The sequence below is a fragment of the Chrysoperla carnea genome, chromosome 1 (assembly GCF_905475395.1).
Source record: "Chrysoperla carnea chromosome 1, inChrCarn1.1, whole genome shotgun sequence".
In the NCBI taxonomy this organism is placed as follows: Eukaryota; Metazoa; Arthropoda; class Insecta; order Neuroptera; family Chrysopidae; genus Chrysoperla; species Chrysoperla carnea.
In genome coordinates, this window is record NC_058337.1 from 94,936,433 (window position 1) to 94,952,611 (window position 16,179).

Below are 16,179 nucleotides of genomic sequence, written 5' to 3' on the forward strand. Positions count from 1 at the left end.
TAAAAGATTGGTCAGATAGAAAATGGGCAGTGGTTCATATAACGAAATGAGTTCTATTTTTATTAAATCTGAATATATATGCTAATATTACTAAGTTAATTATTAACTAAGAGATCTTATAGGATAATCATTTTTGCATAAAATATTATTTTAAACTAATGCTAAGGAATAATTTAAGTTTGATATATTAAAATTTAAAATATATTTTAATAAATTATATTTTTTTAATCAGTGCTACTAAAGTACTACACTGCAGGATATTTCGATTGTATTTTTCTGTTTTCTAGCCCACATAATTATAGTTTTCTGTTAAACCCAACGTCATTGATCGTCTCCGCTGAAGAAATAGAAATTGAGACGTTTACAGCGATGAAATGTAACTTGGTATCCTACCATCAATGGGGATGATAACTAAATTTTTATTTATCACTTTGGATGAAGAATTCTCACTGCACGGTCACAAAAGTGAAATTGCTTTTTGAAAATCTTTGGAAGTACGCAAAATATGAACGTTTAAAGCTCCTCCCGTTGAGCATTGTCATAGAGATTATATATAAAATTCTGTTTTACATGAAAGAGGCGGGCAACAATCTTTGAATCTTCTTCGTTTTTTTAATCTTCGATTTTAAATTGTTCTATTTTTCCTTTCAATTCATTAACTCTTCCGAATTTCTTCAGAAATAAATATTGAGATAAATTACACTCAAAAACCACAATTAAAATATAGATATACTATGAGCCGTGCAAAATAATATATAATATATACAATATTGAAAAAGTTCGTAAAACTTTTAAAAAGTAGATTGGAACAAAGTTAATTTGAAGAGAAAAAAAGATTTTTTTGCGTAATAAATACATCCTTACATTAAATTTTTGAATTAAAAATCCCTGACAGTGTTTATTGAAAATATTTCAATTATGTTTACGGTGTTGAGCAAAAATCGTCGCAACCCAATCATCCATACAGTCATTTAACATTTGAATCCAATACAACACACCATTTACGAATACAAAGGTAATGATTGTTTAACTTTATCACTGTAACGAAAAGTTTATTCTGAAGGAGTTAAATCTTTTTCAACTTCACCTTCACTAAGCAATTGTAATAAAAGTTCATAAACCGGTTCGAAAGCTTTACGACTACCGGTGTTTGTAAGCAATAAATAGTCATGCATATCGTGATGACTAATTGTTCCGTCTGGTTGAACAAATCCTTTATCAATATTAACAAACTCAACGCGAGGCATATTTTGAGCTTTTTGTTTAACTAACTCATTTGTTTTTGCTAATTTTTCTCGTATTGGATTAGGATGTTGACCTCTTGGCAATAAGCTCTAAAATAGAAATGAATTGTATTATACAATATTTTACGGCTAATGTATTCTATTAATAAAAATTTATATTACTTACAGGCAAAACAATATAAACTTCTGGATGCTTATTGCGTATTTCATTGACAATTTCAAAAATACCTTCAGTTATTTCCTCTGCTGAATTTGAATAGTTATTAGTACCTACTTGTAATACGATGACCTACAAACGAATAAATTTACTAAAAAATGATGAAAATTTAAATTGAATTATAAAAAAATACTTTTGGTTTCACATTATCTAATTCACCATTTTTGATTCGCCATAATACATTTTCAGTTTGATCCCTATGTATACCGAAATTCAAACAATGTAACGGTGCAAAAAATTCATTCCAAATGTCTGTATGCTGTATCGCTTGCAAAATTGAATCACCAATAAATATTACATCGGGATCTTTCTCTCTAGTTTCATGAAGAAAACGATTATGCTAAGAGAAAGTAACGTAATGATTATTTACAATAATTATTGCAATATTTTTTTAATTAAAGCATTTGTTAGAGCAAATTAAAAATATTTACAATACTCATCCATCGATCATCGCCATGAATATCCACTGCTGGTGTGGGAACAGTACAAGTATTCATAATTAATTTATAAAAGGCACCTAACACTTAATTATTTTAAATATCTATCTTAAACTTTCGTTAATTAAAAAATAACATTCGGTTTAATTTATCACATAAAATAATCTCATATAAAATGTCACTGTCAAAGTATGACGTGAGTTGTATGTGTTGGTATTTTTTATTTGAGAAATCTGTTCTTAGTATACTCTGTAAAGAGGAATAATACCGAACGGGTATATACAGGCTTTAATTAAAACCAGAGCTCTTTGTATGTGGGTACGATCGTTCGCCATTTTTGTACAATGCCACATTGATAAACGTTTCTACTATTATCTAAAGTGGCTCGGCAGCGTTCTCTCTCGCTTACCTGCGGAAACACACTCCCATTGTACACCAAAGAGTTTATACACATATAAAAAAAATCAGAAATTTAACTTCAACAGACATCTACATTTATTAAATAATATCTACAACCTATTACATTTCTAAGAATAACTTCTATGCTGTGATAGTGTAAAGTCAGAAGGTTCCATAAGAAAAGAAACATCGTCTCCAGGTGAAAAATCAAATGGTCTACTTTTGGCTCTAAATACTCGCGCGCCGTTTACCCCCAAAATTGTAATGGAATTAGCTTCAACTTTTAAAATAGCCCCTTCACGCAGTCCCACAACTGGTGGGGTTCTAGGTAATTGAAGATATTGTTGAATGCGTTCATCTCGAGTTTCCCCCGTATGACAAACACCTTTTCTTATTTCAACATAATGTGGATTTATATTAAATGGAATTAAATTCAATGCATCTAAACTTGGCGGATGAACTATTGGCATATCATTAGTTGTACAAATATTGACTGTAGCTACGTTAGTACCGGCACTTGAGCCCAAAAATGGAATACCATGAATCAAAACCAAATTCCTTATAGGTTTAATTAAATGCATATCATGTAACTTTTTTAAAAGTAAAAATGTATTCCCTCCGCCAATATAAATTGCATCTGCTTCTACTAATGCCCGTTCAGCATTTTTATGACGATGTATTGATTCCAATTCAAAACCTAAAATTATTTTTGTGGAACAAATATTAATTTTTAAATTAATATTATGCGTTTTAAAATTTACTTTATTTTTACGAATAAATAAATTATATTCGAGTCAAATTATCATAATCAATTGTTTCATCAAAAAATTATTTTTGGAATCAGCATGTTTTGAAACGGATATTTCGAATGAAATATAGGATAGTTTCAAACCATTCGTTCATATTTTTCGACACAGCATATTAGTGAGGCAATGGGTGAATATTAATTGATTGTTTCTCGGAAAGCAGATTGTGATTTGTGTGTACGCGATTATTACCAAATGATTGTTCTAAATAATTTTTTTTTCATTTTAATGTCAATTTAATTTAAAAAACGAGAGACTTAAGACTAAAATATCAAATATCCGATCTAAGATATGTTAAACTTAATTGGTATTAAGTTAAGATGACAAAAATTTTAATTTTTAGCTTAATCATTAATTTTGTAAAACTCTCGGTTCACTCACATATACACAGTTGAGTCGATTAAAGTTTATTCAGAGATACCTTTTATGAAACAAATTAATTATTTCAATTTGAGAATTTCCAAGCAAAAATTAAATTCTTAAACAAGTGAAAACAAACAATTGACTGAAATTGTTGAAATACCATGCATAGTCAGTGTTGATTTCTTTATCACATTACACATACAAACATGTGACACATACATAACTGATAATCAAGTATAGTATATATTATAAAATTTCCGCCTAATTGACGCCCTCACGGGTAAACAGTGATGTTTACGAAAAAATGTTTCAAACAAAAGTTGTTTAATTTTTGATAAGGAACATTTTTTACATTTAAACTTTTGTTCTATCTCTAACGGTTTACAAGATGGGTCCTACGAACCCAAGACCCAATTGACCTATGATGCTCATTTACGAACTTGACCTCACTTTTTACGTCCTGAGTACGCTGTAAAAATTTCAGCTCGATATCTTTTTTCGTTTTTGAGTTATCGTGTCCACAGACGGACGGACGGACGGACAACCGGAAATGGACTAATTAGGTGATTTTATGAACACCTATGACAAATTTTTTTTTCCTAGCATCATTATTTTTAAGTGTTACAAACTTGGGACTAAACTTAATATACTATGTATATTTCATATATACATGGTATAAAAAGTGTATTGTTTCAATAAAAATTTTTCTAAGAAGTTTCAACAGGGTAAATTTTAAGCGGATAAATAACAAAAAAAGGGAAAGCATTTGCAGAAATTTTTATTTAAAACTTACCAAACTGATTAAAAGTTGGTCGTACTTTATCTGCGTATAAGTCGTAATCCATTAAGGCATAAGGAATGAAAAGTACTTTAATAACATGAGATTTTTTTAAAAATTCTGTTATTTCTGTCTGAGCATACATTAAATAATTCGAATTCATTTTAGTTATACTTGATGATAATAATAACATTTTTCGTCTTTTCATTTTTAAACTTCCTGGATCATGGACCTTATTATTAAATCTACTAGAAACTGACTTGAGTTCATTAGCACCTGTAAAGAAAACTTTCTTTACAAAATATCAGACCAACTATAAGAAAAAACTTACAAGGATAAATTCCATTAGTGAAGCGAGCTGAAAACGAATAACGCCTTATTTTAAAAGAAAAACGATATTTTGAAAACATTAGTCTCAGCTAAAACAGTAAATTTGGAATATGAATTGTATCCACATTCCAAAAACTTTATTAAAAAAAAAAAAAAACAAAAATTTGAAAACATGAGAATTTGCTAAAAATGCATTGCGAATTTTATCCAATTTTCAAATAAAACCATTATAGAAATTTTGAAAAATTATACTGCAAAACCAAAATATAACTTGTTACAAATTTTGACATGAAAACAAACCCTGCAATAAAAATATTCATTAATTAATTCATCAGGTGATTATTAATAACACAAGCCTACTTAATAAAATATTATTCTATTAAGCTATTTGCGCCTCGTCAACCCATTACAACTCGTATATCAATAGATACTCGTATGCCCTTTGGAAAAGTCATTAAACTTTAAAAAGTTTGCAACTCTTGTGGTTGTTAGGTTCAATAAAGGAATGCGAATTTAAGAAAGATAAAACTCATGAAGAGCAAGATCATATTTTCTCCTCATAAGATACTTCTTATTGAAATGGAATTTTTGTCTATTCATTTAAACTGAATTAGACGAACTCAATTTGGTGGGAGCTTCGTAGTTGTAAAAAGCGCGAGAACATGTTCGATATAAAACAGCGGGTAAAGGTGCTGGGAAGTTGACACTCTCAAAAGAAACTTACTTAACACTAAATCAATCCACATACAGATTAGCAATCACCTAACTCAATTTGAAGAGGCTGTGGTGGTACGTAAAACCTTAAATACTATGATATTTCGTCATAAAAGAGAGGAGGGTTAGGAAGTTGACACGCCCGAAAGCTAACCCCACCAACAAACAGATGTTTAACTCTCTAGTTGAATTTAGAGGAGCCTTAGATCTGCGCAAAGCATTAAAGACGTCGAAAAAAGCGATTTTTTCCTTGAGAATTCTCTCCAAACTACTGAAATCAATCAACATTTTAACAATATCGATTCGCCTTCTATACAATAATTAATGTTGATTTTTAATGGTGACCAAAAGTAGCGGGAAACAAATAGTCATATATACATTGCCTCGCAGAAAAAGTGGCTTAAACAATTTTTAATTTTCTTGAAATTTTAAAGAGGTTATTCTCGGTATAAAATTAATTTATATATTTAAGTTGTGATGGGCTGGTATATGCATGAAGTATACTCTATGTTGCAAAAACGCACATTTATGTGAAATCCGTGAGATTTTTGTGACATAGTGGTACTTAGCCTCTCAAAATAATTGAGATAAGACGAGCTGATAATCAGCAGATTCTCACATAAACTAACTGAATCTATACTCAGTTTCAATATACATATCTGGAAGAGTATTTCATATTATTAGCGTACTCATTACATGTAATGTTATAATAATAATACTTAAAATGTTTTAACTAGTGCGTTTTTTAATAACATAGAGTATATTTAAATTTATTCTTTATAAACTCAATCTAAAAATTATTACAAACCACTGTTTCGATAACTTAAAAATATTTTTTTAAATAATATAGTACTCTTAACGTATACTATTTCGTATTTATATTTATTGTCTAATATCTTTAAAATCAACACATTACGTCATTACAATAATCAGTATTACAGAAATAAAGTTTTTTTAAATTTTAATAACCCAAACAAAATGGGTGTCAAAGTTTGCACATTAATTTACACACTGACTCGAAATAAATTCGAAAAAAATTTACAACTAATTGCATTTATATATTTAATCACAAGGTCCGTTCGTATAATTTTAACGCCATCCGAAATAGTTCTGGATCATGTGTGTGTTGAGTATCACCCAAGCCAATGGTATCTTTAACTGGTAATTTACAAAGATACTTTCGAATTTCTAAGTCACGGCGAGCACACAGTGCACGTTTAAATGGACCAGCACTAGCGAATAGCTGCCGCCTTCTTGTAGTCCATTCTCTTAGAGATACTTGCATACCAGCAATTGGATGTGTTTGTAATTTTTCATTATTTTCTAAGTCACTTTTTGTTTCATTTTCGTTTGATTTTACATCATCACTTTCAATTTCATTTAATATATTATGAGCTAATTCTGGTCCTGCCATTTTTATAGAAATACCAATTCTAGCTAATACTCGATGTGGTTCCCATCGTTTTTTAGCTGACCCCGATGAATTCACTTTTATACGTGGCCTTGATTCTGCAACTAAACTAGCCCAATCAACACCTAAGGCATCACCTAACCCCTTTACTTTAGTCTCTTCTTCAAGTTCTTCATCAGAAATTTCTTCAAAGTCCATTTGATCAATTGCTTCTTCATCAACCGAATTCTGATCAGTTGGCAAATTTGAAACTTCGGTGTTTTGTGAAATCACTGGCACACTGGTTGCAGGCGATAATGGTTTATCGTCATTTGAATTTTGTTGCTCAACTTCAACAGCTTGAGTGTCGCTTGTTTGAGTAATAACTGGATCTGTGGTGATTTCTTGATTAATTAGAGCCTCGGTTTGAGGTTCTTGTAGCTAAAATAACAAAAAAATTTATGTATTAGTTTATAAATGTTTAAAAATTCATAAATATACAAAACACAATTAGGACTTTATCTATGGGAAAACGATAAATCAACTCGCTTCAATAAATATGATTTTAAAAGATAAAATGGTTATAGTAGGACATCTATCTACAGGACATTAACACAGAAAGATAAAGAAATTGTACAAAATATACAATATATACCGCCTAGCTGATTTTTAATTATTCTATAGTGTACGGTTCAAAATGCCCTAATTTAAAACAACCCAGATAATTTTAATTGAGATGTTAGATGAAAAAAGAGATGTGAAAGTTTCTTTTTGAAATGTCATATAAATTTCAAATTTATTTTAGGTCCTGAAAATGAAAGCTATACGAAATTTAAAAAATTTGAACAAAGGCAAAATCCACAAACGGTGTAATGATTTGCGTTTTCTTTAGCTTTTTTTTAATACGTGAAATAAAAATAAACTTGATAAAACATTAAAAATGCATTTTTCACATCTCATCTGCCATCTAATACCTAAGAAAATCGAATCATCATTGTCAATACACTACACGGCAAATGTTTAAAATAAAAATTTGAAACAAAATGAAAAAATGACAACGGAGGCTGAGAAAGTACAAGCTGTGTGATGTAATGCTACTCTGGGTGGTATTATCATGTATTCCGCAGCAGGGTTTATGCGTTTAGAATTAGTTGCCATTTTGCAGTTTTAAAAAAATTTTCAGTTTCTTATTTCTTTGATTTTTAAAGTCTGATTTTTTGTTTTTTAAAACCTATTTCAAGGTAGCTACATTAATTAATTCACTATCGAAATAATAAATTTTTAAAGACTGGTGTGTTAACGTGCAATAATAGTTTAATAATAAGTACCGAAAAAAACCACTGAAAAATGCAATCGAAAAGAACTGATACTGTCAGTTTGTCAACACCAATAAATTGATATTTGTGATAAACTTCGAGATATGGCGATTTTATAATAGGTAGATTACCATACGAGGAGTGTATCTGCAACCCTAATAGAAATATTTTATTTTGTCCAAGACAGATACAATCCTCGTAATTTGTATATTGTCATATTTATCTGCTATGGTTTACCTTTCATTTGAACCCAAGAACAGCAAATATTTAGATTAATATGGACAGTATTTTTTGGAAGCTAGCTTTAAATGTTCTCCACGATTGAAGGTATATACGAGATATATAAATGACTTTTGTTTCTAATTTAATTTAATTATTAATAATTCAGTTCAGAGTATTCGATAAAGAACTCATTTAAAATTGAGCTGTATTTCATTCTATATGAAGCAAGTTATTTTGTAAAACTAAAAAAATCAAACACAGCTCAGTCTATGAAATATATATCCAATATCCACAAAAAATTCACATTTACAGACTTTTAGCGTTGATAAATTATGTATGTAACACATTTGATTGAGAATTTGGAAACCTGTACAAAAAACGACTTCCTTTAAAGTCTTATAGTTATTAAGAAACTATAACAGTATTCTAGTTATAGAGCGAACGATTGTTATAGAAATGATTATTTTTCCGTAAACATAATAATTCGAAGATTTTTGCATTGGATTTTCGACGCATTTATTAAGTTTACGGAAAAATGTTTCAAACAACCAAAAATTCAAAAGTAGTCTGTTCTACAAACATAGAAAATTTCCAACTTTCAGATGTTTCAGTTTTTTGTTTTTTCACATTAATTTTTTAACACTAATGAAGTAAGAAGGTCTCATTTATTAAGAATATTATTCAGGGCAAAAAAACAATATGTCCTTATGATATGAAAAGAACCAAAACAAGTATATAGGATGAAATGTTTAAAGAAGTCGTTTTTCCTCACGAATTGCAAGAGATTCTTGCCGAGGGATTTTGGATGTTACATACTTATTTTATAAACAATAAAGGTTCGTATTAAAAATTTTTTAATACTCATTGCCAATCAATTTTGACTTTTACAGACTGAACTAACATGCGTTACATCTATTACAAGAACATGCGTTTATAAACGAATATAGCGACTCAAATCTTACAATGTCAAAAGACCTAACTGGATCACTTGCCGCAAATTGTCCACTATTATCAATTAAGTCTTCAACCTAATGAATTTAAAATTGTTAACGCGCAATATTAGATTTTTAGAATCCTAATATTTAAATATATGTTAACTTACATCGTCTTCTCGATTAAGTATTTCATCAGCATCGTCACTAATTTCACTTAAATCGTCAGCTTCTAAGGGTGCAATAGGTTCAGCTACAATAGATGTTACTTGTTTTTTGGCTTCAGGAACACCTTCTGCTGGTGATTCAGCATTTCGTTTACCATACGTAATACCCAGGTTATCTTTTTTTAAATCTGGTCGATTTGGAGTTTCTGGTATAACTTCAGCTGGAGGAATAACATCATGTTCAATTGATTTTGGAACTATACGTCGCGATTCTACATGAATTTCTTCTTTTGGTACTTGTGATACCAGTTTTTCATCTCTCACAATTGGTTTAGGAGGACGAACTTGTGATACTGGTGGTCGTTTTGGAACACCAGTTCTTTCATTCCATTCACCTGCTGACCAATTCCTTGGTCGACGTTCATCACTTTGCCAATTTTCATAATTTCCTCGCCATTCTTCTTCACCAGTTGGTCGATCAGTTTGTTCCCAATCTTCACGGCCTCTTTCTTCCCAATCATGTGCAGTTCCACCCCTTTCAGACCATTCATGACGATTATTAATATATTCAGATTTTTCCCATTCACGACCTTTATGAACTGGTGGTCTAGAATTATCACGAACATATGTCCGATGTCCCGGGACGTCTCGAATTTCTCTTTCATCCCAAGTTTCAGAACGAGTTCGTCTATCATCAGGATAATCACCAATATGGTGAGAATCACGTATTGGAATCGCATCTTCATAGCGTTCACTATCTGGTTCAATGTAATGGCGATCTTCGCGAAGTCTCCTACTATCGTAGGGGCTGTCAAAACTTTTATCGTCAGAATGTAAAGCACGTCTTTCAGAATCATGTCGAGTAGAATAATCTCTTTCATTACTACGATCAGTATCACGATCTCTTTCATAGCCACGTTCTCGATATGTACGCTCAACCGTGTGATCATAACTTCGATTATCAGGTCGCCTGTTTAAACGATCACGGTCTGTTCTATCACGCGTAAAACTTCGATCAGAATTCCGATCCATACTTTTATCTCTACGGTCATTTGTTTTTGACCCACTTCTTTCTAAATCTTGCATTCGCATTGATGGCGGTATTCTTTCTGATGGAAGCGGAAGTAACCGTTCAATTTTATCCCCTGATGGTTTATCTAAGCCACGGTCCCTATCACGCTCACGTTCACGATTTCGTAAATGCATTTCACGTTCCTTTTCTGCCAGCTTCTTCAATCTTTCACGTTCTCTTTGCCTTTCTTGACACCTTGCTAACGCTTCTTCCCGTTCTTTTTCTCTAGCAGCTTCACGCTCTTCGCGTGTCATACGTTTTGGATCCCTTTCTCTTTGACGATTATCACGATCATCATGTCGGCGAATATTTTTATCATCCTTATGACTTCTTTCAATCGATCGATCTTTATCTTTTTTACGATCATCATCTCGTGACCGATCAGATCTACGATCATCTCTAATTGGACTTCTATCTTCACGACGTCGATTTAGAGTATTATGCAGTCGATTCGGTGATCCACGACTACGATCCCTTATATTATTGGAATCAGGTGAATCTTTTTTACGAATATCTTTTATACGCAAATCTTTTTTCGGTGTTAAAGAACGATCACGCACTCGTAATTTTATTTGATCACGATCTTTATCATGATTTCGATCTCGCTCTTTTAATTTTTCTTTTTCTCTTTCGCGTTCTTTTTCTCTTTCTTTCTCTCGTTCTTTTTCTCGTTCTATTTCCCTATCTCTTTCCCGTTCTTTTTCACGAAGTTTATGTTTATCTTTGTCATCACGATCACGATTGCGGGTAGGAGGTCTAGGTGAGGGAGTACCCCTTCGATCTTTCCTTTCGATTGAACGTGAGGACCGAGCTGTTTTAATATTTGATTTTATTGATGTTCCAGGTTTTGAAGGTGTTGTACTCTTTGTTTTTAAAGGAGGCGTAGTTGATAACGGTCGCCGAGGTGTAGGGGATCTTGATAACTTTGAAGGTGGTGTTTTGGGAGCAGCTACTTTTCGAGCTGGCGAATTAGTCTCTGTTAATTTTTTACCATGTATAACGTTTTCTCGATGACGAATTGGCAATTTAGCATGAACATTCGCACGTTTAGCAACAACAGTTTTTGGAGTTAATTTCTTCTTGTGTGTGACTTCATCGGAGCTTGAACTAGACTGTTGTTTTGTTTTTGTCTTTTTCATTTTACGACGATGTGATTCTTTTGATGAGGAGCTTGACACAGAACTAGAGTCATCGCTTGAAGAACTTGATTCAGAGCTTGTACTTGAACTTCCGGTTGATGAGGAACTACTTTCACATTTTTTAGGTTTTTTGTCTTTTTTATGAACTTGTTTTGATTCCATTTTTAATTGGAGTTCAAGTTGACGTTGTAATTCTTGACGACGTTTTTCTAATGCATCTGCATCAGCGTATTCTAGGTCAGTTTGATCCCAATTGTCCCACTCAACTTCTGGAAAAAATTATTTAAGTATCAAATTTTTCATATTTTAACATCTTTCTCTGTTTATCTATATTTTTAATTTTACAAATAGATCTAAAACTTTCTCTGGGTAATTTTTATTTTAATTTTAGAATGTTATACTAGTATTGTTTACTTATATTTTTCAATATATCCTGTATATACGAAAAATATCACTGAATCTTTAAGTTTGGTACCAAGTTTATAACGGTTGAAAGTATTGATGGTATAAACAGTGAGTTTCGAGTTTGTAAACGAGCAATGTAAGTTCCAAATTCTGATACCCACATATCAAAAATTAGATTTTTGTTCTTCTGTCCCTAGCTTCTATTAACCTAGATATTTGGCTTTATAAATTACTTAAACAACTTCATCAAAAAATATTTTCACCAATATTTCATCAATGCGTTGTGTACATAATGTCATACATTTTTCAATAATCGTCTGTGTGGTAATATACACAAACGGAGCCGTAATAGTCATACAGAAAATAATGGGTGACGATAATTTTTTAGCAACTGAAATGTATGAAATTATTAATATTTAAAAAACTTTTGTTGAATCATAATTTTATAAAGTTCGACATTTCTCTTGCTATTTACGTGTCGTTCTTATCGCGTAAATGTCCTTAACTTAAATAAATACAACAACTGAAAACTCAGATTAATTCGATCTCAATCTGATACACATGATTGGGTACATATATCTTTGTATAAATAAGTGTTTGTGTACCTGAATTTCTTCCGGCTTTTACAATAGTCGAATGCAATCGCTTATTTGGATCATCTTTATTTGTAACATGTAATTTTTTCTTTGTATCAATTGTTCCATCCTTTTTAACTGCAGCTCGTTGTTTTGATGGACTGATTAATGTGTGGGTACTAGCATATTTACAATTTTTACCATATGGACAATTACCGTTTTGTGCCCAATGTCGACAATATTCTGTGGACGCTTTTGTACCTAAACGTTCAAATACACTTTGGCGAGGTTTTAATTGCTGATCTTTGATTGGTTTTGTATTTAAGTCAACTGTTATTTTTCTTTTAGATGATTTCGACATGTTTCTTTCAGAATATACATAAATAAATTTTATTTATTTTATTCGAATGACATTTAACAATACTTGACTCCATATTTAATATATTTATAGTTCTAAGGAATAACGTCGATAATATTTGTCAACTTTTTAAAGACAAGCGTTAATGGCATTTCCAAAAATAACGTAGCCACAGACTCCATAAAATATAGACTGATGCACTATATGTATAGAGTCGCAAGTAGACCAACCCTACATACTTTTACTACTTGTCACGATAGGAACAATAAGACTTTAGACAGCTGATGATTATGACAAATTTTTTTCAATTAAAAAAATTTTTAACAAACATATAGGTAGCTAAAAAATGTATAAAAAATTAAATTAAATATTTTTCGCATTTGACATTTTGGTGCTTGTTGCTACCTAGCATCTCTTTTACTTTGGAGTTAAACTAAAATGTAATGATCTAGTCAGTGACTCAGATCCAAATTTGGTATAGAACATTTAATTTTTTTTCTTAGCTTATTCAGTAAAATAAAGTCTGCAGACAATTATAGAACAGCGTACCCATATTTCATATGTACAGGGTATATATAGGGTGTGTTCCGTAATATTCACCAGTATACTGGCCAGTACGTATGACGTCAGAAATCGGAGCCATATTGGACTGGTAAAACGGTCATGACAGTGTACATATGTTCACCGGGTGTTAGTACAAGAAATTTATTTATTTATTCTTCATTAATAAGGAATCATGGCGTCTGAAAAAGACCCGTAATGACGAATACAATAAGAATGTATATTTAAGAATATAAAGGCACTGGCCAGTATATTTCGGTTCGATTCACCAGTATGGCGTCGGTTTATGACGTATTCAGCACTGGCCAGTATACTGGTGAACAGTACGGAATTCAATCAAATTAGCTATTCGATTAAAAATAAGCGTCAATAGTTTTATATATATCTTAATATATATATTTCTTGTGTGTGTCTGTATGTGACTGAACTCCTCCTAGACGGCTGGACCGATTTTGATGAAATTTTTTGTGTGAGTTCAAGGGGATTCGAGGATGGTTTAGATTTACAATTTGGTCCAGTACAACTGTTTTTGAGGGCTCCGTACCAAAAAAATGAAATTTCATTAAATGGTGGGAGCGCATATAAATCATATCACATTATGTATACTATGTGTACTATGTATTTTTAATAGTATTCAGGTATTGTCAATAGGCATTTATTAGAGTCATATGCGAGCGCAGCGAGCTCTACTATCAAAGGTCAGGCCAAAGGTCGAAGGTCAGGCCACTCCAATAAATAGGAGTTAAATTGGGGTTTAGCGGGATGGGTTTAGCGGACAGGCTAAACGTAGTATAGGTATTCATGAATTGGAGTTACGTTTTTACGGGACAACGTCCGTCGGGGCCGCTAGTATATATATATATATATATAAAACAAAGTCGTGTTAGTTAGACTACTTATAACTAAAGAACGGCTGAACCGATTTAGCTGAAAATTGGCAGGGAGGTTAGAGCCAGGAGAAGGACATAGGATACCCGTTCGACAGCATTCCCGTGGGACTTGATAACTGGGTTGGGTTTCGGTGGGTGTGCCATCTATAGTAAACATATTGAACTAACATTTATTTCGGCGGTGGTGCCATCCTTAGTAAACATATTGAACTAACATTTATTTCGATGGTGGCGTCATCTATGGTAAACTTACCGAACTAACATTTATTTCGGCGGTGGTGCCATCTATGATGAACTTATTGGCCAATCCTTAAAAGTTTGTGGTTTAAATCTAGAACATTCATGTTTTTCCCATGGTCAATTATACGTGGCATGTTCACGGGTCGGAAGACCATCTGCGTTGTTTGTTTTTGCGCCTGATAATAAAAAAAAAAAAATGTCGTGTATCACAAGGTACTTAAATGAAGAGCAACCTATGTACTAAAATACAGAAATAATTATGAATGATTAATGTATTTTTTTTGTATTTTTTACAATTAAAAACAAAAAACTGCTTATTTATTGCCATTAAGGCGGAACAAAGTTCGCCGGGTCAGCTAGTTTACAATATACAAGTCTTGAAAACAGATGTTGACATTTTATTGGCAATTAATAAGAATATCTGATAATATCGATATTTTGTAGAATATCTTGAATAATGATAAAAATAAAGAATTTTCAAATTCAAATTTTTTAAGTTTTTTAGTTACATAATAACATGGCAATTTTGTTTTGCGATAGAGCAAATTGCTTCATTTTTCGTTATGAGAGAAAGTAGAAAATATGAAGTTACTACGGTTTTCTTGTGATTTTGAGGTTATTTTTTATGTTCAGCTGTTCATTAGCAAGCAAAGTCGATGAAGAAATTCATAACAAACAATTCTTTATTTTTATTCGACTTAACCCGACCAATAGTAGCAGAGATATTCAAGGAAACGCAGTTGACATAAATTGTATCAAAATCGCGTGCAGAAGATCATGCGGATCGTTCCGGTACCGGAAAACATCTTTTCTCTGTTTTTAACAAACCTTCTCCCAAAATTTTCCGAATTGATAATCAAAATCCGGTAGATTTACTACGAAATTTTTCACTATCGGAGGAAAACGCGATTAAAGACTTGTATGTTTAAGACGGTTAATTTAAAGTTTTAAATAATATTTAAAAAAATTTAGGAGGTGGTGTATGTAGCGGGAAACTAACAACCCTAAAGAACCAAGTAGAAAAATTTTAATGGGAAATATTTCTCTATGTACCTATTTATTGTAAAATTATTTTTTTACTTTTTACTGCATTTAATAAATCAAGTTTTATAACTAAACAAATTATTTTGATACACGCTGATATCAAATTTTATAAAGTTTGCTGTGTTTATACAAAAATATTTGTTCATAATGTAAATTAATTCGTTGGGGAGCTCCCTAACTATTAATCTTGTCAAATTTTTTTCAAGAACTTTTGAAATTATTTGATATACAAACGTAATACAGGAGTACATAAGTTCGCATTCTTCGGGAAAAACTGTAGAATTGTTTTACATATACGCCTTGTTTTGCATATTGTCTAATTTGTTGAAAAATTAACTTTAAGGAAAATTTCCAACGATAATAAATTCTTTAGAGAGTTCAGAATATACCATAATTTTTTTCAAATTTTTAAATTAATATTTACTACTTTAAAAAAATTAGTTATAGTGTGAGATACTCGTTTTTGACGATATTACAATAATTTAAAAATGACGCAAAAAGATCTCTTTTCAGCGTTAAATTAAGACTATAAATAATGTAGACTTTCCGGAGTGAGAGTTTTTTATTGGAAATTTCCTCC

General features: G+C 31.4%; 3 protein-coding genes across 5 annotated transcripts; all 3 read right to left on the minus strand.

Annotated features, from left to right (window-relative positions):
- Positions 1-548: 548 nt before the first annotated feature.
- On the minus strand, positions 549-2,093 carry LOC123305089 (platelet-activating factor acetylhydrolase IB subunit beta homolog). Its single transcript, XM_044886700.1, has 4 exons — positions 1,893-2,093; positions 1,595-1,801; positions 1,411-1,533; positions 549-1,334 (listed from the first exon to the last, which is right to left on the minus strand). Exons 1-4 carry the CDS (start codon positions 1,956-1,958, stop codon positions 1,053-1,055), a joined length of 678 nt encoding a protein of 225 aa, XP_044742635.1. The 5' UTR covers positions 1,959-2,093; the 3' UTR covers positions 549-1,052.
- A 332-nt stretch (positions 2,094-2,425) lies between these two features.
- LOC123292356 (alpha-aspartyl dipeptidase) lies at positions 2,426-4,452 on the minus strand. Its single transcript, XM_044872986.1, has 2 exons — positions 4,260-4,452; positions 2,426-2,994 (listed from the first exon to the last, which is right to left on the minus strand). The coding sequence occupies exons 1-2, from the start codon at positions 4,450-4,452 to the stop codon at positions 2,426-2,428; spliced, it is 762 nt and encodes a 253-aa protein (XP_044728921.1).
- Positions 4,453-6,151: 1,699 nt separating this feature from the next.
- On the minus strand, positions 6,152-12,954 carry LOC123300951 (fl(2)d-associated complex component-like). 3 transcript variants are annotated; one of them, XM_044883644.1, is made up of 4 exons: positions 12,537-12,954; positions 9,319-11,792; positions 9,179-9,244; positions 6,152-7,119 (listed from the first exon to the last, which is right to left on the minus strand). In XM_044883644.1, exons 1-4 carry the CDS (start codon positions 12,865-12,867, stop codon positions 6,355-6,357), a joined length of 3,636 nt encoding a protein of 1,211 aa, XP_044739579.1. In that variant the 5' UTR covers positions 12,868-12,954; the 3' UTR covers positions 6,152-6,354. The 3 variants fall into 3 exon arrangements, with proteins under 3 accessions (XP_044739579.1, XP_044739570.1, XP_044739587.1); XM_044883635.1 differs by having other exon boundaries at positions 9,319-11,795; XM_044883652.1 differs by lacking the exon at positions 9,179-9,244 and having other exon boundaries at positions 9,319-11,795.
- Between the last annotated feature and the right edge of the window lie 3,225 nt (positions 12,955-16,179).